General features: G+C 39.7%; 1 protein-coding gene across 4 annotated transcripts in view; it reads left to right on the top strand.

Moving 5' to 3' along the window:
* Dennd4a (DENN domain containing 4A) overlaps positions 1 to 22,240 on the top strand; it is a 106,864-nt gene extending 84,624 nt beyond the window's left edge. For 2 of the 4 annotated variants that reach the window (XM_060384891.1, XM_060384892.1), the window contains 11 exons: positions 5,774 to 5,963; positions 7,015 to 7,109; positions 7,895 to 8,070; positions 8,160 to 8,306; positions 9,878 to 10,076; positions 10,311 to 10,565; positions 12,472 to 12,589; positions 12,692 to 12,718; positions 13,143 to 13,305; positions 13,464 to 13,528; positions 19,892 to 22,240. In XM_060384891.1, the coding sequence (XP_060240874.1) occupies positions 5,774 to 5,963; positions 7,015 to 7,109; positions 7,895 to 8,070; positions 8,160 to 8,306; positions 9,878 to 10,076; positions 10,311 to 10,565; positions 12,472 to 12,589; positions 12,692 to 12,718; positions 13,143 to 13,305; positions 13,464 to 13,528; positions 19,892 to 20,028 (1,572 nt within the window). In that variant the 3' untranslated portion in view covers positions 20,029 to 22,240. The other 2 variants (XM_060384893.1, XM_060384894.1) reach the window with 2 other exon arrangements.
* Positions 22,241 to 25,270: the final 3,030 nt, after the last annotated feature.

Here is a 25,270-nt window from a genome sequence, read left to right as displayed (position 1 = left end):
AACTTAAAACTTGAGGACTTCAGGTACTCAGAAGGTTTTGTCACCTTGCCTTTGGAAAGCCAGTGCTGCCACTTGCCCATGCTATTCAGTGTCCAATTAGAATTATTATATTTAATTCATCCAGTGGAGTGGATGCGTCACTCATCATAAAAGATCAATAACAAAAAGGACCAATAACAAAGCTCTTCACATGTTCTTCCTCACCATTTTGTACCTTACAGTATTAGAGAAAGGCATGCCTTCTGGGCCTTTCCATAGTGGTAGTGTATTAGGTTTTAACAGCAAATCCATAAGCATTCCAGTTTTACTCAGCCTTGAAATCCCTTCATTAAGCTAAAAGGGATATCAGGCATCTCCTTTTCCTTCTAACCTGGCCATCTTTTGACAAATACTTTAGCCAGACAGTCAGAGTCTCAGCACCTGAGACTTTTCTAAACTGCTCAAGCTTTCATACTAAATATAGAGCTTCTATTCAGTGGGTCCATACTGATAAACTCAGCCCAATCCTGGTTTTGGGTTCTTTCCATTATCCCACACCCTTACAATACATTCCCACGTATTCCCCAGGCTTCCACTTGCATGAATTATTTCTTTGGAGGTTTAGCTTTCCTCCTCATTGACCAAACTTTCTATCTCACTTTCTAGGACCTGCTTAGACTGTGTCTAGTTACAACTAGAGACCACAGTTGGTGGGTATTGGAGACATATCATCATTGTCTTGGCTGCCATCTCCTTCAAGGAAAGTGATTGCTGGTTCTAAAGACAATGCAGGGTATTCCCTTAGGCAAGGCTGTAGAGGGCAATACTGCAAGGGGTGAGGAAGCACATTTTCTAAATACTGTGCTCCATGAGACAGGTAAACAGAATTCCTCTGAAAAAGAATTCTTAGGAGTTCTAAGGAGAGCTAGCATCCATGAGCTGCCAAAAGTGATGAGCTTTGTTGAATAGGTTCCTCAATCCTGATAGGCATATCCCTAGTGCTGAGGATTAAGCTCAGTGATTAGGGCTCAGGATTAACCTCTTGGCTAGCATGCATGAGGCCCTAAATTCAGCTGGCAATCCATAGGTAGACTGTAAAACCTAGATTTGATTTGGTTCAATCTGTGATTAAATTACAATAATCAGTTTTTATTTAGCACAAGAAAAAAATATACTCTTCTTGAAGGAATAAGATATCTGGAAATAGGTAATGGTAACAGAAACAGGTAAAGCCACAAATGATCCTGATACTTGTATTAGCAAGGGATATTTAGGTAATTTTTAAATATTCAAAGAAATAAAGGAAAAGTAACAGAAATTATACAAATGGAAAGTTTTACAAGGTAATTAGGATCTTTTGGAGATAAAAAAGGATCTAGTATAAACCATAAAACTGAAAAATATATTTAGAACATAATAGATAAGTATGATAGCAAATAAAACAAAATGAAAGATTAGAGATGCCACTCAAAAATATCTACACTGGCTGGGCAGTTGTAGCGCACACCTTTAATCCCAGCAGCTCAGGAGGCAGAGCAGGCAGATCTCTGTGAGTTCAAGGCCAGCTAGGTCTACAGAGCTAGTTTCACGACAGCCAGAGCTGCACAGAGAAACCCTGTCTCAAAAAAAAAAAAAAAAATTGCACCAAATCAGAGATAGAAAAAAAATTTTTTTTAAATACAGAAAGAGGGCTGAGAAGATATATAGATGTCTCAGTTGATAAAGTGCTTGCCTTACAATCGCAAGGGCCTGAGTCTGATCCCTAACATTCACATTAGAAACAACCAGATGTAGCAGCACCCTTGTAACCCCAGTGCTGGGGGTAGAGTCAGGCAGATGTCTGGGGCTTGCCTAGCTTATGTGGTGAGTTCCAAGCAAGGAAGGCTTTTAGCTTGCTTTCTGTTTCTGTGATAAAGACCATGACCAAAAGCAACTTAGAGAGGAAAGGGTTTATTTAGCTTGCATGTTCCAATTACAGCCCATCTTTGAGGGAAGTCAGGGCAAGAACAGAGGCAGAAACCATAAAGGAAAACATTTTTACTGGTTTGTTCTGCATGAGTTGCTCTGCCTGCTTTCTCTCATAACACTCAAGACGCCTGCCTAGGGCCGGCACCACCCCCAGTAGCCTGGGCTCTCCCACATCATTGCCCACAGATTTGCCTACAGGCTAGGCTGATTGGAGGCATTTTCTAAATCGAGGTCCTTCTTCCCAGATAACTCTAGTTTGTGTCAAGTTGGGGGATGAGGGAACAAAAACAAAACAACCACAAAACCCAGCACAAAGACCCAGTCTTAAACACAACAGCAAAACAGGCAAACAGCCACAACACTCACAACCACCTGTAACTCCAGCTTCAGGCAGGACATGATGCTTCTAACATCTTCAGGCACCTGTACTCATGTGTACATACCATACATATAAGTTTTTTAAAAAATAATTCTTGACACCTGGGTAACAATACCCAAGGTTGTCCTCTAGCCCCTGTATACACTAATCTACATGTCTAGCAAAAACAAAAATTTTTTTTAAACTTCTGGCGATAGTTTAGATCCATTCTGATAATATAAGACCATTGTAGCCCATCCTACATCTCCTTACTATAAACTCCAGAAAATATATAAAAATAACTAAGGATTCTGCAAAGTAAATAAGAACTGATAGAGTTCAAGGAAGGACCCCACAGAAATGAGTTTTCTATTTTCTCTTCCCCATACCTCTTTGGCCAAAAGGCAGTCATGGTGGGCCGTAGTAGCTCTAAAAACTAAAATCACAGGAGAAACTTTTTTTTTTTAATGTTTTGAGACAGTGTTCTTTGTAATAGCTCTGGCTGTCCTGGACCTGTTTTATAGACCAGGATGGCCTTAAACTCACAGAGATCTGCCTGCCAAGAACCGGGAGCAAAGGTGTCCGTCACCATGTCCAGCTGAAAACCCATGTTTGACACACAAAAGAATGAGGAAAGAGGTCCCTGTGGGCTAAGGAGTTTGAAGGGAACCCTCTCTGTGTCTCAGCATAACCTTTGATTAACACACATAAGGGGAAGTGTGAGACCTTCTCTCAAGAGTGATGCAAAGAACCCGAAAGGTTGGCCATAGTGGTGCATACCTTTTAGTTCCAGTGATCAGGGGTCAGAGGAAGGATTCTCTTTGGGATTAGACTAAGGGAAGTTGTCCTCTGACCTCCACAAAAACCCCATATGTAGATACCATAAGCAGACTGCTAGCAACCAAAGCCAGCTATAAGAAAACAACTGAAGTTATATTGGTAACCTTGTCAACAAAAAAGAAAGTAACCCAAAACCAGAAACAGAAGCAGCAGGCATAGATAACTCAGTGGTAAAGTGCTTGCTTCGTATGAAATGAATTCAGCATATAGATTCAAGAACAGAATGCAGATAAACAACAACAACAAAAGTATACAAATGCACAGACCTAGGGCTGAATAGATGCCTTAGAAGATAAGCACTCACTACTTTTGCAGATGATCTGGGTTTGGTTCCTAGTTTCCACACAGTAGCTAACAGCTCTCTATACTCTAGTTCCAAGGGGTCCAATGCCCTTTTTGGCCTCTGTAAGCACTATGCATACATGGCAAACATACATACATCTAAGCAAAGCACATATATAAACTGAAAAAATAAGTCAGTCTTTTTAAAAGTTCACAGAGCCTTAGCGACTTGTTGGATAAAATGGAAGGTGTAAATAAGACAGATATAGTTGTTTTTCAAAAGGATTGAAGAAAGTGATTGTTTCAGAAAAAAAATACTTGAAGCAGTAATACTGTAACTTACCAAATTTGGAAAAAATGTAAAAGAATAAACTTAAAATCACATCTGGACCATTGAGATTGCTCACTGCCAGCGAAGGCACTTGCATACGCCTGGTAACTTGAGTTCAATTCTTAGAGCCCATCTGAAGGCGGAGGAGAGAACTAATTGCAGTTACTCTCCAACCTGCATACGTGGGCCCTTCTACAAACCTCTAGAATAACAACAGGTCATTTCTACAAATTCATCTGCACATATCACAGAGTGCTAACAACCAAAGGCATCTATAGGAAAACAACTCTTTTTTTAATTCTGTCTTTTTTATTTTTATTTTTCTATGGAGCCCTCATTGTCCTGGACCTCACTCTGTAGACAAGACTGGCCTCAACTCAGAGATTCTGCTTCCTCTGCCTCCTGAGTGCTGGGATTAAAGGCTTGTGCCACCACCACTTAGCTTAATTCTTTAAAAATATTAAAGAAAAATTACTAAAGGAATAAAGATCTGAATGGCCATGTATTTTTATCATAAAATCAAGAAGGGAAGAATTCAGTGAGAAAGCATTTTTAGCATGTTGAAAGAAAAGACATGCCAATGCAGAGTCTGTGTCCAGTGAAAATAGTCTACCCAGGTTTAGGTGAAATAAAGACACATAAAGATAAAGGAAAACACCGAACAGAAAACATGGCCCGTAAGCTGTGCTCAAGGGAGTTCAAGCTGGGGGAAATTTTACCAAAAAGAAAAGTCGGATCTTCAAGAAGGAAAAAGGAAACATTTTAAATGCTGTCAGCATAAAGGCTGCCTTTTGCCCTCCTAAGCTTCTTAAAGCACTTATAGTAGCTCAACACAAAAATTTTGACATTGTAGGTCTTCAATATATGATTTCAATAATTTAGTTCAGTTGAGGCAGGTTGTAGGATGGCTCAGAAGGCTGAAGCACTTTTTGTCAAGCCTAAGGACCTGAGTTCAATCCCTGGGACCTTTGTGGAAAAAGGGGGAACTGACTCCCTCAGGTTATCTTCCGACCTCCACACTTTTGCTAAGGAGTATGTAAATACCCCCTCCCCCACAAAATAAATAAATGTAAATTTTTAACTCGGTTTAAAAGTTTTATTTATCTGAATCCTAAAATCTTAATAGGAAATGTTCTTGAATTTTTGAAGTCAATTTTTGTGAAATTTATTTTCTGAATGTTATAGCATATCAATTATATCTCAACAAGATTTTTTAATGAAAGCATTATTTTCTGACCACAGCAGAATTCAACCAAAATTATTAATAAGTATGGTATCAAAATCCAAAGTTATAATTAACTCATGAATCAAAAATAAAGATCACTGGACTGGAGAGATGCTCAGTGGTTAAGAACATTGGTTGCTCTTAGAGAGAACCTGAGTTAGGTTCATAGCACCCAAAGGTTCAGAGCTGTCAGTGATGTGAGCGCCAGAGGAGCCAGCGCCCTCTTCTGGCCTCCATGGGCACTGAATGCACATTGTGCACAGACATACTTGCAAGCAAAACAGCTATACACATAAATAGAAAGTATTTCTAAATAAGTGAGTTTTAAAAAGCCAGCTGCAGTGGCTCATGCTTGTCAGTTACAGCAATAGGGAGTCAGAGATCCCTGGGGCTTGATGGCCAACTAATCTAGCCTACTTAGCAAACTCCAGGACAGTGAGAGACCCTGCCTCAAAAAAGAGTGGACAGCTGCTGAAGAACAGCACTTAAGATTTTCCTCTGGGCTGTATACACAGCTAAGCAAAATCCTAACCACAATGCACACACCCTAGACCTAGACTTGCACACCTCGCCACAGTGCAAACACACACACACACACACACACGTAGAGAGTTAATCTCCAACATCTTTATCCAGCGTCATATGCCTTTGTAAAATTGGTTGTTTTTCTTGCAGAAGTGGTAGTGTTGATCATCTGGGTGGATGGTGGTAGGTATTGTTTCTGTCTGAGAAGTGACTTTTAAATAATAATTAAATGTGAAGGAAATTAAGCTTATAATTATGTTCTTAGGATCAAAGTTCTGATCGTACCAGTCTTTCTTCAGTGGGAGCCCAGGATTCTGAATCTACCTCTTTGACAGATGAAGATGCTTGCCATGAGTTGGAAGGAGCCACTTCCTCCCAAGAAGGCAGTGCCACTTCAGGGACCAAGGGAGTCGATGTGAGCCGGGCCAGCCTGGGGAGCTCCGCCTCCTTAGAAGGTCCGCCCTGTTTCTGTCATGCTGCTTATTTGCAGTATCTTTTTTCTTCCTGACTTAATTTTTTTAATCCTAAAAGATTTGCATGGTAAACAAACAAATAAAAATGGGGCTGGGACCAAAAACAGGGCACTTTCAGACTTTCCTGGCTTCTGTCCCCATCCCTTCATGCTGTTTGCTTCTGTTCTAGAGGTAACTGTTTTTCTCCCTTCTTTTTATCTTTTCACTTTAAAGTGTAAACACAGGTCCTGTTATATATCGTTACTATTTTGAAACTTAAAAGGTGACAGGCACTAAATCCTTTTTCATCCGTTGTTTGTTTTACTTAAGAAAGTGGTACCCAATGGAAGGGGAGGAGGACCTCCCCTATCAGTGGACTTGGAGAGGGGAATGGGAGGAGATAAGGGAGGGAGGGTAGAATTGGTAAGGAGTGAGGGAGAGGTCTACAGGTGGATACAAAGTGAATAATCTGTAATTAATATAAAAAATAAAAATAAAGAAAATGGTGCCCATATCTTGACTGGTGAATGCCCCTCATCCATTTTCACAGTGGGCTTAGTTCATCGTGTGGCTGTATCAGTTTATTTTAGCCACTGCCTATTGCTAAGCATTAACTTTCCAGTCTGCATGATGCTGTATAACACAAGTACCAATGTATCTTTATGAAATAACTCCCAATTTGTCCATGAAATGGCATTTCCAAGTAACTCTCACAGATACATGCTATTTTGTATTTTTAGTAGCTATATGTGAGAATGCTTATTTTTTCATGGTCTTGTCAGTATGATAAAATAATGTTGGAGCTATTGAGATGGCTCAGTGGGCTGTTATACAGAGAAAGTCTGTCTCCGGTTGGGGCCCAGGATTGCGGGTTCGGGGATAAGGGAATGAGGAGAAAGGAAAAAGACTTTCCTGTTGTTCATTTGGTTTTTCTAATTTACTTTTAGCATGCTCAGTAGAACAAGTTAGTGTTTTATCAGAATTTATGGAAGAAATTGTTCTTATATTGCTCCTCCTTAGTTTTCATGGTTTTGCTCTTTATTTTTGCAATCAGGATCCCTGTCAAAGTTTGCCTTACCTGGAAAGTCAGAAACTACATCTTCCCTCAACACCAGTAACGCAGATATCTTCCAGAACTATGCAATGGAGGTACTACTGTTCTCACAAGAGCACCTTGTATACTGCTTTAGAAAACTTACACTTCTTTAGTGTTGGTGGTTGTTGGAGGAGTGATAAAAGTTGAATACGTATCTTCTGAAATTGCAGAAAATGTGTTACATCCAAGGTTTTTGATATCTGTTATCTCAAGTCATTGATGTCATGCTGCTTTATTAGGACAGTTCCATGCTTACTGGAGACTTGTCAACATATAAAACATTTTCATTTTCAACACTTGTATTTATAGCTTGTTATGAATTTGTTCTCTTTGAACATTTATTTTGCATCATAAACATGACCAGTTTTATTGTGCAAACAAATTTGAAGAAGGTGAAGAAACAGTTTGGCTTTGTTGTCAACTTCCATCGTGGGTTTCATTCTTTGTCTGCTTGAAGATTTCTCTTTTTCTTACAATGAAAAAGTTATGCTTTTCTACTTTAAAAACTTTCCCCAGTTTTTCTGAAAATTATTGCTTCCCAATATTTTGTTAAATGTGGTTGCTGTTTCACACTAAGTTACATGAAGTAATTCGGGTTCCATTGGAAAATAAATAATGAGCACTGATGTGAAGCTTCTGTGGCTTCAGGGGTGTATGTTTTGTGAACTGCAGCAGCCGTGTGTACAGAACACACTGGCTTGGTCATTGTGCACAGCATATGACTCCACACACTGAATGCCTTGGAATCTTTGTGAGCTATAATTCTCCAGTGAGTTTCTTAACGAAAAAGTGTTTAATTTGTAATATATGCTCGCCTAACAAATGTTCTGTCCCTTAGGTTCTCATCTCAAGCTGTTCTCGGTGTAGAACATGTGACTGTCTCGTCCATGATGAGGAAATCATGGCTGGCTGGACAGCAGATGATTCGAATCTCAATACCACGTGCCCATTTTGTGGCAATCTTTTCTTACCCTTTCTGAATGTTGAAATCCGAGATTTGAGACGACCTGGAAGGTAACAGCAAGTCCTTTTTCCCTTTATGCTTAAGGATATCGTTCCCTAAAATACCTCTTTTCTCAAAATGTCTTTGATTTACATTCTAGATACTTCCTGAAGTCCAGCCCATCCACAGAAACTATGCACTTAGCACCCTCCTTCTCAAGCCGGACAAGGCAGTCTTGCATTTCAGCATCAGCCTCTGCTCTTGACACATCTGCTCTCTCTGTTCAGGATAATTTTGATCTAAATAAGTAAGTATGGTTGTACTTATATATCTATATAAGATATATAAGTATATCTTATATCTCTCACTATATATATTACACATGCTGTAGGCATGTGACAGAAAAAATTGACCATTGTAAGGTATAAGTTTCTGTGAAAATGTGCATTTCTGTCATCTCATAACTGAAATAGTAGAGAAAGGATGTTTAAGGATGATCTAGTTTATATAAATACCTTACTTCAGATGGGTAAACAGATGAACAGATTGATGGGTGGGTGGGTGGATGGATGGATGGATGGACAGAACAGAATCATATGAAAAAGTTCATTATCTTAAACATATGTTTTTAGAGATTTTATTTATTTGTATGTGTATGTGTTTTGCCTGCATGTGTGTTTGGAGACCAGAAGAGGGTGTCAAGTCTTGTGAATCTGGAAATAGGGATGGTTGTGAGCCACCATGTGGTGCTGCAGACTGAACCAGGTCCTCTGCAAGAGCAGCAAATGTTCTTAACTCTCCATCTCTCCAGCCCCTCATTATCCTGAATCTTTATTCCTAGTTAAAGTGCTCTAGTGGCATAAGTATTTAAGTCCAAATGTTTTCATGTTGAACTCTGAATCTCCAATGTTAATAATATTGTTTACATGTATTTTACCTTTTTGTTTGTTTTGAGACAAGGTTTTGTCAAAACAAGATCTGACTGGCCTTTAAGTTGCTATGTAATTAAACATGACCTTGGCCTCTTTTTTCTCCTGCTTCTACCTCTCAGGTTCTAATATTACAGATTTATGCCACCATACTCAGCTGTTTTATCAGTATTTAAAGATGAAAAAAATGTCTGTGGTATACTTGAAGTTTATAGTGACCATGCTTTTCTGCATCTCTTCAGGAATTAATAACAACTTCTATTATAGAATGCTTAATTTTTGTTTATGAATATATAGTAGTGTAAGAAAACTTTTGGACCCGATGTAGAACTATAAAATTAAAGCACATATAGCAATCTAGTATAAGTAATATATATTTAAATGTAGAAACTTGACTCTTTTTCGCAAAAGTGCCAGATTCATCAAATATAGCCAGATAGGTGAAGCCATGTTGTCAGCTGTGTATGCAGAGTATGTAGGGTGTAGTATGTAGTACTAGCAAGGCTATCGCAACCAGTTTGCTGGTAAATACTTAGACTGTAAAACCCAAAAAGTGTGTGTGCACCTTCTCTCGTTATATATCTCTGTGCTCCACTGTCTCTGCATGCAACTCTGAAAGAGTATGTGCCCATTGTCTCTGCTGTGTGCACCCCAGGCTTAGTCATGACGCTATGAAAGATCTACTCCCTGCACATTTTGAATAAATTAAATGAATCTTGAATATTGAAAGTTTGTTTTATAGAAACCAAATTTGGCCCAATTACCACACTGCTTAAAATATATCTTATTTCCTAGTTGATGACTGAGTAGTACAGTTCTTTTGATTTATTTTCTATTATCAGCTCCGGTTCTAAAAAGAACAACATGGTTCTTCTAGATAAGATGAAATGAGATAAGATAAAAAAAGCCGAGGCACTGATGGAATTTTTTTTTTTTTTTAATGTGCAAGCAAATCTAAACTGCAGGAAAATCCCTGTGCCCGAAGTATTCAGATTCCTACGCACAGATCAAAACCCGTTGTGTCAAAATGCCCACTATTCCCAATGGCCAGGAGCATTAGCACGTGTGGCCCTTTGGATAAGGACGATCCTGGAGGACAGAAGCTCATTCCTACAGGCAGCCTGCCAACAACTTTACAAGGAGCTACAGTATGTACATCAATGTTTTTCTCGTTTGTAAATCATCATTTACATGACTCTGTTTCCTTGGTCCTGAAGAACATTATTAGCTTCAATTATGTTATTGTCACAGAGTTCCATTCCGTGATATAGTTCTATCACCTTTCCATTCACAGAAATCACAGGCATTTTTAAGTATATTTTAAATTTAAAATTATATGCATCCTCATTCTCACATTTGTCATGTATGATTTTATTCAACAGGATTCTCTAGGGTTAGAATGGCATCTTCCAAGTCCAGACCCTGTCACTGTTCCATACCTTAGTCCCTTAGTGGTGTGGAAGGAACTTGAGAGCTTACTGGAGAATGAAGGTGACCATGCAATAACAGTGGCAGACTTTGTGGACCATCATCCAATTGTCTTTTGGAACCTGGTGTGGTATTTTAGACGGCTCGACTTGCCCAGCAACTTGCCTGGATTGATTCTTTCTTCTGAGCATTGTAACAAGTATTCAAAGGTACGAGAGTGAAGTAAGAGGCAGTGCCACCATCACCATACTGTTTGCATATTGCTAATGGTACAGAGTAAGGTTTGTGTTCGTGTTTGCTGCTCTCATTACCTTTGGAATCATCACCTCCGCAGGCTGGCAGCAGTGCAATCGTGGGTTCAGCCTTCTCAAAGTAACACAAAATGTGATGAGTCTTTGTTATCACTTGAAGAATAGTACTGAAGTTCCTCGTACAGTAAAGGTTTGTGAGTTAGCCCCCCAGACTTCTACCAAAACTAAGGAAGATCAGCACTGTTTAGGAGAGTGTCTGATTCATACTGCAAGTGTGCACAACCATTGTCTTCACTCTCTTACTCTGAGTTTTATCATGATTACTTATTTATTTAATTGTTTTTTTTAATAGTGCTGAGAATCAAACCCAGGGCTTCACACATACTAGGCAAGGACTCTGCCACTGAGATTCATCCTCAGCTATTTATAGTTACATTTCTGTGCGTTTTCTATCAGTGTGTGTGAGCACAAATATGTACTGTAGTCCCAGGATAACCTCAGGAGTCAGCACTTACCTTCTACCTTGTTTTGAAGCAGGGTCTTTTTATTGCTTTTCTGCTGTGTACTCCAAGCTTGCCAGTCCACAAGATCCTAGGAATTGTCCTGTTTCCACTCATCTCCTCACGGGCACTGGGATTGCAGACATTTGCATTACTGGGGCTGGCTTTTACATGGGTTCTAGTGATTTGAACTCAGGTCCTTATATTTGTGCATCAGGCCCTTAGCCCACTGAGTCATCTACCCCACCCTGATGTTGCTTTATAAAGGTGGTTTTACCTCTTCTTACGCCGCACCACTGAAGTGCAGTCTGTAAGCTCAGAGGAACTTTTTGTCTTCTCCCTTGTACATGCATGTCTGTGACCATGCGTGTACTTTCGATTTTTTTTCAGTACATCATAGTAGTATGTAGATGAGTGACAGAAATATTAATTTTGACCTAATTTTCTTGTCTTGGCAAGGGTCTTGAACTGAAAAATAGTGAGTAAAGGGATCAGTCCTGCTAGATTTACTTTTCTGTGGATTTTTTTTAAAGATTGATTGATTGATTGGCTCAGTTATTTGTTTGTTTGTTTGTTTATTATGTATACACTGTTCTGCCTGCATGTCTGCCTGTATGTTAGAAGAGGGCAGACCATCATTATTGATGGTTGGAGCCTCCATGTGGTTGCTGGGAATTGAACTCAGGAACTCTGGAAGAGCAACCAGTGCTCCTAACCTCTGAGCCATCTCTCCAGCCCTTCCTGTGGATTCTTGAATTATAAGCAGGGCTAAGATTAGCCTTGTGTGATGTCCTTTCTCACTTGACTCAGGTGACTTATTAGATCTGCTGCCTAGAGCCCCTAGCCTCTCACCTCTGCAAGTCTTCCTTCAGTGTGTATCAAATGTGCAAAAATAATTAATTTTCTGTTTTTTTTTTCTCTCCTATATGTCTGTCTTTAAATTTTTTTATAAGGCTTATGCTGTCTATTTTATGTCAACTTGGCACAAGCTGCAATCTTTTGCAAAGAGAGAGCCTCCATTGACAAAATGTCCCCATCATATTGGCCTTTGGGCAGCCTGTGAAGCATTTTCTTAGTTAGTGATGGATGTTGGAAGCCCAGGGTGTACCACTCCTGGGCAGGGTGCTAGAGGAAAGCAGGCTGGACAAGCCGTGGGGAGCAAGCAGTGAGCTGTGTTCCTCCATGGCAGCTGCATCAGTTCCTGCCATGGGTGCTTGTCCTGACCTTCCTCAGTGCGGGGAGTGTAACCTGAGGGTTGCAAGCTGAAAGACCCTTTTCTCCCCAAGTTGCTTTTAAGTCACACTGTTTTATCACAGCATGGAAACCCTAAGATAGGCTTTATTAAATGTTTTTCTACAACACAGATTCCCCGCCACTGTATGTCTGAGGATAGCAAATACGTTTTAATACAGATGTTGTGGGACAACATGAAATTACATCAGGATCCAGGGCAGCCCTTGTACATCCTCTGGAATGCCCACAGTAAGTGCCGTCGTGCATGCTGACTTCAGGAGAGTAACCTCTGCACTTTAAAGCCTCCCTGTGTATGGTTGGCTTCTCTGTCACTGCGCTTTTGTCTTGCAGGTCAGAACCGCACTCTTCTGTTTGAGAGTGAGTGTGAACCGATGCTAGCTGCCTTCTTCGGAGCTGAGCTCTTGGTGGTTCTATTTGGGAGGGCTGCTCTACATTGGTGAAGGGCGTGCTGGTGCTGTATACAGTTCAGCTTGAAGGACTTTGCTTGTTCCAATTTCTTGTTTTACTTATTTTTGTTGTTGTTGTTTCCATCCCTGGCTGCTGATGTAAGCTTTCTTTGGGGGACTATATTAAGGAAAACTATATGTTTGAGGCCTAATTTTAACATTAATTGTCTTATTTTCCTGTTTTGCTTCTTTTATCTTTAAACTTCTATTCCTTTGTCTATTGCCCTTAATTTATTTTTAATGCTTTTTAACTTCTTTAACAGTTGTTAGTTGCTGTTTGTTTCTCCATTCTACACAGAATTATTTCCTTCATCTACTCTTTTGTTCTTTTACAGCTCAAAAGTATCCAATGGTCCATTTGTTACAAAAAGGTGATAACTCATTTAACCAGGAACTGTTGAAAAGTATGGTGAAAAGCATTAAAATGAATGATGTCTATGGACCCATGAGTCAGATTTTAGAGACACTGAATAAATGTCCACATTTTAAAAGACAGCGGTAAGTTTTAAAATGAATGGGCTCTTTTGCTAATGAGATGCATCCTGTTTGCTTCATCATTTTTATACTCTTATATGCTTATATCACATATAAGGGTGTATAGAGAACATAAAAGCTCAAAGGATTCTGATATCTTCTCCATGTCTTTTTGTCCACAGGAGTTTATATAGAGAAATATTATTTCTCTCACTGGTGGCACTGGGAAGAGAAAACATTGATATAGGTAACTCAGCATCATAAATAATATAGTTATATAGCATATTGTAAATTTTAAAGGGTTTTCATTATTAGTCATTGCATTAACTTATTAGAAAATTATTTTTAGTTTTAGCATCTCTTTAAGATGTATTATTTTTCTGATGACTGTGTTTAGCTGTATGTAGGTTTGTGCGTGTGAGTAGCTGTGGGGTCCAGAAAAAGATATTGGATCCCCTACACCCGGATTTACAGGCTGTTGTAAGACACCCAACATGGGTTCTGGGTACTGGGAACTGAACTCAGGTCTTCTGCAAGAACAGTAGGCATTCTTAACCACTGAGCCATCTCTCCAGTCCCACCTTTGTTTCTGTTTTTTTGTTTAGCTAATGTAAAAGGTACTTTAGTCATGGATTGTATAATGATGGTAAATAATATGCTAAAATCTCTTAGGCCTCACACTATTGTTCCTATGAGATTGGTACTATTACAGTTGTGTATTACCTAAGATACTGAGGATCCAGGAGGCTAAGCCACGTAACCTCAGTATCACCTTAAATAAAAGAGCTGTAAAGCTAAGTGTGATGGCCCACACCTTTAGTCCAAAACACAGAGGCAGAGGCAGAGGCAGAGGCAGAGGCAGAGGCAGAGGCAGAGGCAGAGGCAGAGGCAGAGGCAGAGGCAGAGGCAGAGGCAGAGGCAGAGGCAGAGGCAGAGGCAGAGGCAGGATCTCTGTAAGTCTGAGGCCTGCCAGGTCTACACAGTGAGTTCTAAAACAGTCAGAGCTACATAGGGAGACTGTCTCAAAACAACAAGAAGCAGGTGAGAGGTGGTACGTACTTTTAATCCCAGCACTCAGGAGGCAGAGCCAGGTGGGTCTCTGTGAGTTCAAGACCAGCCTGGGCTACAGCGTAGACTACAGTCCTGGGCTACCGCCAGGACTCTGTTAAACAGAGAAACCCTGTCTCAAAAAAAAAAAAAACAACCAAAAAACAGCAACAATAAAAGAGCTGTATTGTAACCAGTTTTAAGGTCTAGCCTCAGGCCTTTGGTATTGTTTCATAACACTTAAGAACATTACATTTGCTTAGAAAGAAAAAAAGAGGGCAAAATTTTTATTTTAGGCGCTCCCAAACTGCTATTATTAGATGTGTCTTCTTCTAGTTAATATGTTTGTTTTGATATTGCCCAGGTTGGTCATGAACTCCTGGCAATCAATCATTCTGCCGTATTCTTCCAACTAAGAGGAACTAGAAATATGAGCAATACATCAAGCTGGCTTGACCTCTTGAGTTTCTTTTTCTAAACCAAAAGAAAAAAGCAGTAGGCCAAAGGGAGTGAACTAGTGGAGGAGCTCACTTAAATGGCTGCCACTGAGGCGTGGGTGCTGAAGGGGCCATGTTTCTAGTACACAGCTGCACAGCGATCTTTGAAAAGGAAATTGTTTGTGCCAGCCCTTCATTTGTCTTTTGACATGGTACAACCGTTTATCAATGGCAACAGATTCAAGCTAGTGTGTGGCGGGCACGTGTGAAATGACTGGTTCTTCGGGCAAACCAGGCGGACATGAGTAGAAGGCGAGGGCTCTGCCTGTGCTGGTTTCTGAGGGGAAGTGAGAGAACAGTGATGTGCGCAGCACCTGGAAGCCTGAGTACAGACACTCCTAGCTGGGTGTCTTTGGGGCTTGTCAAGAACCATCTGAACAGAAGTGATTTGTGACACTGGTTGTGGTTGGCATCATGCCATGAGATTGTTAATTTAGCAGCAGAGCTAAGTATGAATGAAGCTACAAGCATCTTATAGAATGAAATCATTAGATGACTGGGTTTTTGTTTTTTGTTTTTTTGAGACAGGGTTTCTGTGTGCAGCCTGGGCTGTTCCAGAACTCATTTTGTAGAACAGGCTGGTCTTGATCTCAGAGATCTACCGGCCTCTGCCTTTCAAGTGCTAGGATTAAAGGCATGTACCACAACTGCCTGGCAGATGAGTATAATATTTTAAATTAACACTTTAAAAGCAGACTAGTTAGAAAAAATAAATCTGCTTATAAAGAAGATAGGAATTGACAACTTGCTTAGTCAAGTTATTTTAAGGTCTCAGCCTTAAAAGTCTTTAGCTCTTAGGGCAAGTGAGATGGCTTCAGTGGTTAAAGGCATATGACCACCAAGCCTGATGACCTGATTTTGGGCCCCGGAAAACACAGTAGGAGAGAACCAAGTCCTTGCAAGCTGTTTGGCAACCTATGCACCTTCACCATAACACATGTGCATGCGTGCACACATAAAAACACAACAAGGTAAATAAATGTAAGTCTAAAGCTATTTAGATATTAATTGGAGTCTATAGGTCATGTTTAAAATCTGTGTTTAAAAAAATAAGTGTAAGAGCTGGCATGATACTCAGTAGGTAAAAGCACTTGCCATGCCAAGCATCATAACCTGAGTTTGATACCTCGTTCCCACTCTAGAAGGAGACAGCTGACTCCCAAAATCTTCTGACTGTACATGTGCACATCCTAACACACACACACCAATAATAATAAAGTTTTTAAAAGTATGATCTAAGTAAATATAGTCAGGGCTGGCAAGACGGCTCCGCAGTGAAGAACACTGCTGCTCTCCCAGAGAACTGGAGTTCAGTTCCCAGCACCCGTGCCAGACAACACACAGCCACATGTAACTCTAGCTCCAGGGGATCCATTACCCTCTCCTGGCCCCCATGATCACATACACACACACACACACACACACACACACACACACACTCACACCACATAACACAACACATACACATAAATGAAAATAAAATAAATCTTTATGTGAGCCACCTGGGATCTGAAATCATGTCCTCGTGATGAGCAACAGGCACTTTTAATAACTGAGCTGTCTCTCCAGCCTTACAACCCTTCAAAATAAAATAAATATTTTTAAAAGAAAGAAAACTACAATCAGGGAACAGTGTACTTTAGAAATTGCTAGTCACCTAGTTGAAATAAAGTTAGGAAACTTTGGATGAGTTCCAAAGAAATAGAAACATTGAAAATCAAGTAATAAGCTGGGCGGTGGTGGCACGTGCCATTTAATCCCAGCACTTGGGAGGCAGAAACAGGCTAATCTCTATGAGTTCAAGGTCAGTCTGGTCCACAGAGTGAGTTCCAGGACAGCCAGTGCTGCACAGAGAAACCTTGTCTTGAAAAACCAAAGAGAGAGGAGGAGAAGGAAGGGGGGAAGGAAAGAAAATCAAGAAATAGATGATAGAGAGGAGGGCTAGAGGAAACAGAACTGGTTTGGTTCTATAATTTTGTTTGTAAAAAAGAAAAATATCCTATGTATTGACCTACCCTTCCCAATTAAAAAAAAAAACTTTTATATTGCAAGCAGGAAACTTTGAGTAGAATGCTGTGGATATTTGCTTTTTATCTTAATGATTTGAAACATTGGAGACTTAAATAAGAAATTTGACAAATGATTTTCATGTTTAATTAGAAAAATGATTATACAGAAATTGACAGGAATCAAAACTAGTAAAGGAAACAGTAAAGGCATTGAAATGGTACACTAGAAAATAGCTGGTTAACCTTAAGGGGAAAAAAAACTTGTAAGGAAAGTAACCAAATTATAAACACAAATTCTTCTTGATCAGAGACTGCATTAAATGTAACTGATTAAACTCTGCAAGTAAAAGGCATATTATAAGAATGCCTAACCCTAACTATATTCAAGAGGTGCATTTTAGATTAAAACACGGATACATAGAAAGTAGAAGGATTGAAAAGATAGTCCATACAAGTAGTCCCATTTTAGTTAGGCTTTCTATAGCTGTAATGACCAAAAGCAACATGTAGAGGAGAAGGTTGATTTCATCTTATAACTCCCAAATCATAACCCATCACTGATGGAAATCAAGGCAGGACTCAGGGCAGGAACCTGGAGGCAAGAAGTGAAGTAGAGGCCATGGAGGAACGCTACTTACTCTTGGCTTGCTCAGCTTGTCTTCTTATATAACCCAGAAAAACTGCCCAGGGCTAGCGCCACAGTGGTCTGGACCGTCTCACATTCATCACTAATCAAGAAAATGCCCATCAGACTTCCCTACAGGAAATCCAGTGGAGACATTTTCTTAACTGAGGTTCCTTTTCGCCATAACTCTAGCTTGTGTCAAGTTGACAAAAAACAAAAACAAAACTAACCAGGACAAATCCTCAGAAGAGAACTACAGTGACTATACAAAAATAAGGTAAAATAGATAATTAGAGACCAAAGCATTTTACAAGAGTCAATCTACCAAGATGACACAATGATAAAAACATATTCGCTTTAGAAAAAAACAGGCAGAAATCCTTATGAACTTGGATTAGATGGCAGTTTCTTAAAAGTACCATCAAAAACACAAGTGAGGTGCCAGTGAGGTGGTTCAACAGGTAAAGATACTTTTGGCACAAACCTAGCTACCAAAGTGCAATATCTAGAACCCACATAAAGGTGGACAGAGAGAACAATTCTATAAGGTGTCCTCTGACCTCTACAAGTGCACCCTGGCACACACACCCCACACATACACAGACACTCGGCATACTCTGGACATCAGCAAAATTAAAACCCTGGTGCATGAGTGAACACCATCAAAAAATGAAAAGATAACACAAAAATTCATATATCTGATATATATGTCATATATATAACCAACTCATGTATATGATAAAAGCATAGTATTCAGTATAAAGAACTTTTCATTTAAATGTTCAAAGTTTCTTATGTATATACAATGTATCTTTGTAATATCCATCCTCCACTTCCTCTCTCCAGCCTTTTCTGTCCCCCCACAAAGTATGTCCCTTCCAATTTTGTGTCTTTTTTGTGACACAGTAAGTCCAACTAGTGCTGCTTATATGTGCAAGGGTTATGTGACATGGGGGAAAAAACATTTATAACTTTACAAAAACAATCCAGTTTATAACTTGGCAAAGGATTTGACCATTTGTTTCTCCAACAGGAGATACACAAATTGACTAAAATAACTTGAGAGAAAATATTCAATATCTTTATTTATGCATGAAATACATGTCAAAAAACACCCCCAAGTTACTACTTCACAACTTCTAGAATACCTATCATAAAAAAAAAAAAAAAAAACAGAAAAGAACAAGTGTTGTGGAGAAGCTGGGTCCCACATACGTTGCTGATGGGAATGTAAACTGATGTGGCCACCAGAAGCAGTTGTGTGTATCACTAGGGGTTTAAAACCAAGTTCCTGTATAGCCCAGCAGGCCTGCCTCTGCACAGAGCCAGGGTTGCTGAATGTATGTGCTCAGAGCTTCTGCATGAAATGTTTGTGACATTCACCGTAACCAAAATGGGGGAAGTCTGAACCTGCCTCACTGAGAGGTGGAGAAGTAAATGTAGTAAAGCGTCCGACAGAATATTATTCATTGGTTAAAACTGATGAGCCAGATATGGTAGTGTGCTAGCACTTGGGAGGCTGAGGCAAAAGATCACAACTTTAATCAGGACCAGCCTAGGCTGAACTTGAATCTGAAAGTGAATCTGAAAACTGCCAAAGAAAAAGAAGAGTGAAGAGACAGAACATGCAGCACAATCTTGAATATACTTGACGAGAGAGACCACCCAGGAGGAGTCATGTGTTTTATGCTTGAGTATGTGTGAAACATCCAGATAGAAAATAGATCTGTGATCTCTAGTGCCTAGGAGAAGGGAATGAATGGGCAACTGTTGCCAACTGCTTTTGAGAATTTTTGGTAGGATGAAATAGTCTGGAATTAGGTAATGGTGATGATCGTACAGTCTCACAAATATACAAAAAAAGCAAAGCAACAGGAAAATAACCACCACACTCAGTTTTACTGAGTTTTAAATTGGTGAGTTGTTTATATGTAAAGTATATCTCAAATTTACATATTTTATCTGACCAAAAAAAGAATAGTCATGAAATAGTTAAAGAAATATTTGTTAGTTGGCTTTCCCTTGTAGAAGCCCATGCCACTATGGCTGGTGCAGACAGAGCTAGGAAAGTCAGTAAGACCAAATAGAGTCTAGGAATAGGCTTGGACTGTGACAGAATCTTTGTTCCACTGCTTATTCTTACTGTTTTATGGAGCATGAAAAGCAAATTACAAAAATATGTATGTGGTATTCAGTGTTTTTTAGTGCTCATGTTTCATCGAAATTGCTCTGTGCTACCTAGCTCTGAAATGCTCTGTACTCTCAGGCTCCCCTTCTTTAGGGTCTGTATTTGCAAACCTGTGGATAGCAGAAGTACCCTGGAGACACATTCTTGGCCTCTAACCTTGTGTTTTGTTATTATAGTATAGCAGCTTGTTATGGTCAATATCAGACATGAATTTCTTCTTTTATCTCTTAATGACATTTTGCAGATGCTTTTGACAAAGAATACAAGATGGCTTATGATCGCCTCACACCTAGTCAAGTCAAGAGTACACATAACTGCGACAGACCACCAAGTACAGGCGTGATGGAATGCCGAAAAACCTTCGGAGAACCTTATCTTTAAGATGTGTGTGTATATGTATACATTCAATATATTGTATAATCAGTGTACAAAGTAACTCTTTTAGACTCTAAACTTCACTTTTTGAGAATGCATTTGTAAATGGATTGGAAAGTTCAGGTCACTTGTGTACAGAATGCTTTTGTGAGAGAACAGTGACAGATAGGGAGAAAGCCACTTACTTCCCATTTATTTCTTCTTTAGCGCCTCTGTAACTGTGTACTCTGTGATGAGAAAGTCTCTTTAAAAAATTGGTTGCCACAAAATTAGACAACTATCTTATGGTTTCTCTGGGAAGAGACAGGTGGGAAAATCATGTATGCGATGTAAGCAGAAAATGTAAGATCAGAATATCTCCCGTTTTCATGGACCGTTCAAATGCTTTGACCATGAAGTTGTATTATACATATTTTAAATTGTTTATAGTAAGTTGATATTTTTTTAATTTTTAAATTTAATATAGCAAACTTAAAATGAATTTAAACTTATGAAACAAGTGTTTATTTTCGTTGTCTCTGCTCTTTGAAGTAATTGGCACAGCAGCAGATCTCTATATGTATATCTTACCTATATATTTTTTTTTATTACTTGAGAGAAAGAATTTTAACACATTAGTGCCAGTGTCATTGTCCTCTGACTGTGAGAGTGAGTGCTGGAGGGCAGGCCATGCACCCTGCGCAGGGAGTGCCCGGCAGGCACCTATGTCATGGTCTCCTCCGCCGCAAGTAGATGGAAACAGCCCCGGGAATAGCTTACAATCCAAATACCGACTTCAATTTTAATATCTATGTGAAAGCTCACATGGGGGTAGAGTTGACAGCTGACTCTTCCAACTTTCACCCAGAATGTTGGGTATGAAACAGATTGCACTATAAAATATATGTCAGAAATATGGTTGAATGGGGTATTCTGTTAGTATATAGAGAGAGAGAGAGATTAAAAGGTATTTTTGAAAGCAGAAAAATAGTTACCGTCTAAAAGTACAGCCAGAGAGAATTTCCCATATTGAGGAACTTAGCTTTTTCAACAAGCTTCAGGATCTGAAGTTCATGGAATCTAAAATGTAGAGAACTATACATAATCAGACAATAAATTCAATGTTTAAACACAAGTATTAAATTGACTTAAAATTTTTAGTTATATTATTTCTAAAATCACTTTCTTTGAATAATTGCTCATAAAAAAAGCATTGTTTGGCCTTTAGAATTAATTATTCATGTATTTTCAGTGTGTGTATGTATATTTACAAAAGTTGTCATTCATAAAGGAAGGCTAGCCATTTTTAAAAAGAAGAGAAAAGGGGGCAGTCCCAATTTGGTGTTTAAAGCCAGCAGTCTGTGGTATTTGACCTGGAAGTATCTTAAGAGCCTAAAGACTGACCAGTTCAGCCACAGAAAAGCTGCCTTTCAGTTCCTGCCACCACTGAGTAGCCAGGCTGAAGCATTCCACAGCTTTTGCCCTCTGGTAAGTTGTTGAGAGAGCATAAAATGTGAATCTTGGGTTCAGTTGGTTGGAGGCTGAACTCACTTACTTGAAAACACTGGTGCTATGCACATGCGTACCTGCCACTCCTGTGTGACCCACTCAGGGCCTCACTCTGCTTCACCGGTTCACATTCTCCAATTTATTACCAACTGGGAAGAATGTTGGGGAGAGGAGGCTTTCAGCACTGGTGGTAAACATCCCTTCAAACACAATTTCTGTTCTCCACTGCTTTCTTTTTTCTTTCCTTATGAGAACAGCTTGCACTGTTGCCTACAGTTTCTGAGATGCAAACTATGTAGCTTGTTGATTTAAATATCTGACAAACAGACAGGCAAAGCCAGTTCTTCACACTCACTCAGAAAGCTGAGCACGAGTCCGGTCTCCTGCTCGTACCCTGAGTTTTGTTTTCTGTCTCTGAATAAAGTTGCGTTTCTCCTGCTTCTAATCCCCAGGAAATATATTGTATAAAGACATTTTTTTAAAAATAATACCTAAAACATGGAATAGAACTCAATCAGTCCTGCTCCAAAGAAAACTAAAATAAGGATCATCTTTTGAAACAATTTAATACAAGCTGTTTTTCAGTTTTTTATTGACCATACATTTTGAAAATTTGTGGCCAGTAGTTTTAGAGAGTGATGTCCTTTTCCTCCACTATTTAACTTATTTTTCATTCTTAGTTTTGCTTATGTTTAAATTGTTGGAAATAAACCATGCTCTTGTTAGTATAGTTTGTTTAAGACTCTCATTAGGTTTGAATGTTATTCTGTGTATGTACATACTACTTTATTTTTTAATTAATTTATTTTTTCATAAATTACAGTTTATTTACTTTGTAGCCCCACTGTAGCCCCCTCTCTCATCTCCTCTCATGCCCTGTCCCCAGTCCACTCATAGGGGAGGTCCTCTTCCCCTTCCCTCTGACCCTGGCCTATCAGGTCTCATCAGGACTGGCTACATTGTCATCCTCTGTGGCCTAGTAAGGCTGCTTCCCACTCAGGGAGAGGTGATCAAAGAGCCAGCTACTGAGTTCATGTCAGAGACAGTCCCTGTTCCCATTACTAGGGAACTCACTTGAAGACTGAACTGCCATGGGCTACATCTGTGCAAGGGGTTCTAGGGGTTCTAGGTTATCTCTATTCATGGTCCTTGGTTGGAGTATCAGTCTCAGAAAATGCATACTACTTTAAATATTCAGTGTTTTCCTCCTGTTGCCAGATGTTACAGTATGCAGCTATCTATCTTCTGATTTTTTTTTCCTTAACTTTTCTGGTTTGTTTTCTAACATTAAATCCCCAAAACTATCAACTTAGTATAAGGTTGTCTAAGTATGTCTTCCCATTTTGGTATATAGAGAAATGACCCTGAAAATGTTGGTTCAGCATTTTAGGCAATAATTATTATTTATTGGTGCAATTAACAAGCATTAGGTAATCCTACATATAACTTATTGTACATATATTGTATTTAAATAGCTTTACTTTATTTCTTCCACCATAATTTAAAGACTGCTTTTAGTTATTTCGTTTTCAGAGTACAAAGGAAAAGAGTGAGCAGCTCTTTTGAAGGCCTTGGCCTGGTGCTCTCTGTGAACTGAACTCCAGCAGCTGCTTACCTTTTTGGACATCAACATCCTCAGGACTAGGGGTCTTATCACCCCTCATACTACCTTTCTTTGCTAGCCCCAAAAAGAGCACATTTGCTGGCTAAACTGTTTACAGGAGAAGGAGAGCACTTGTCTGTATAGGAATTGTTGAGTCTTACATCTGTACATGTGCTCCCATTTTGAGTCAGACGCTGCTGATCAAAGTCCTACTGTCCACAGTTGCTGTCCTTTAAATGGCTTCCTCCAATATATAAAGAGTTTTTTCCAAACAATTTCCTTTTAATGTAGCAACTGGTGGACTAGTCTATAAAGGAAAATTTTCAAGTTTACTCACTGATTACAGTAAAGGACCTGAAGAGCAGAAGCATGCCTTTGGCCGCACAGACTAACTTGGGCATGGGTATCCTGCCAGGCTCTACTGATCCCCTAGGGATGGGCAGGCTTGCTTTTGAGCCCTCTTTCTTGATAGGAACCAGTCCCAGAACACTTACAGGCTGTAACTGAAGATCAGGGCAACCAGTTATTTCCACTTACCTACCGAGCTGTACTTTCAGTATAAAGTCCATTTCCTGCCTCCTCAGAACTCAATTGTTAAGTAAACAAGAATTCTTGATACAGACAGTGTTGTTTGAAAACACGCACACACGAAAACAGATAAAACCATTTTCAGATCTATTGGTATACAATATAATGTTCAAAATATATGTAGCAGCTATTTTAAATTTTTGATTTAAAATCGCATTGATGTTTTGCCTGCACTGTAAGGATGTCTGACCTTCTGGAACTGGAGCTACAGAGAGATGTGAACTGCTATGTGGGTGCTGGGAATTGAACCCCGGTCTTCTAGAAGAGCGACCGGTGCTCTTAACCACTGAGTCATTTCTCCAGCCCCTCTAGTAGCTATTTTAAAATACAGCAATTTTCAAAATTTTCAAATAGGTCCATTTCTATATATTATATAAAATTTTAACCCATTTAATCAGGAAGTCCTTCATGTTTTCAGAAATACGGCCCATATCTATTGCTAGGACCTCAAGGACCTGCGGCTGCAGGTGGGGAAAGGACACCTTGCAACCACCGTGCCAGGTCACACTCCAGTGTGACAGCCCAGACTGTTACAGACTGAGCTGGAACCTGCGTCAGGTAATTCTGCATCATTTGTTACGGGGTGAAAGAGCCATCTCAACGCTGTTGGCATGTTAGCGTACTCACTTATCTCCTTTTAGAAGGCGTGCTTTTGTAAATGGGCTTATAAATAGCTATACAAATTTAAGTGGCTCTTTTAGAAGTTACACAGATTGGGACTTGGGAGGTGGCTCCACGGTTGAGGATGCTTACTGCTGCTCTGGAAGACCTGCGTGCAGAGCCCCGGGTCCACATTGTGTGGCACCCACTCCACCGTCTACAGGTGCATGAACGTTGTGAGCACACACACATGCGCGCGCGCACACACACACACACGCACGCACGCACGCACGCACGCATGCACGCACGCATGGAGGCATACATGCAACATCCTAAGAAATACAACCCAGTGGCACATCCTTTGCCTAGCTCAGTACTTCTCAACCTGTGGGTCGTGACCCCTTTGGGGGTCAAACAAACTTTTCACAGGAGTCACCTAAGACCATGGGAAAACACAGATACTTACATGACAGTTCATAACAGTAGCAAAATTACAGCTACGAAATAGCAGCACAAATAATTTTATAGTTGGGCGTCACCACACAAGAGGAACTGTGTTAAAGGGTCACAGCATCGGGAAGGCCTGGCATAACAGATCCTGGATTTAATCTCTAGGATATAAAAACGTATATATACATTTTTTAATGATATATATACACACATATTAATGGAGAAAAAACCTTCAATTTTTAGAGATTGGAGAGCTAGCTCAGTGGTTAAGAGGATGTGCTGTTTTTCCAGATGACTCATTCAGTTTCCAGCACTCATAGCAGGAGGCTCACAACTGCCTGTAACTCCGGCTGCTAAGGATCTGACCCCCTTTAATCACTTTTGCGGGCACCCACATGAGTGTGGCACACACACACAAACACGTGTAAGTAAGATATTAACTAAAGTTACACATTTTTTTCTGTGTCCCTGCAGTATTTTTCTCCCCAGCACTCATCTGCCCAGCTTTTCTTTTTGTAC

Source organism: Meriones unguiculatus, chromosome 6 (genome assembly GCF_030254825.1).
Source record: "Meriones unguiculatus strain TT.TT164.6M chromosome 6, Bangor_MerUng_6.1, whole genome shotgun sequence".
Classification (NCBI taxonomy): domain Eukaryota; kingdom Metazoa; phylum Chordata; class Mammalia; order Rodentia; family Muridae; genus Meriones; species Meriones unguiculatus.
This window is presented reverse-complemented; position numbering and strand designations above follow the sequence as displayed.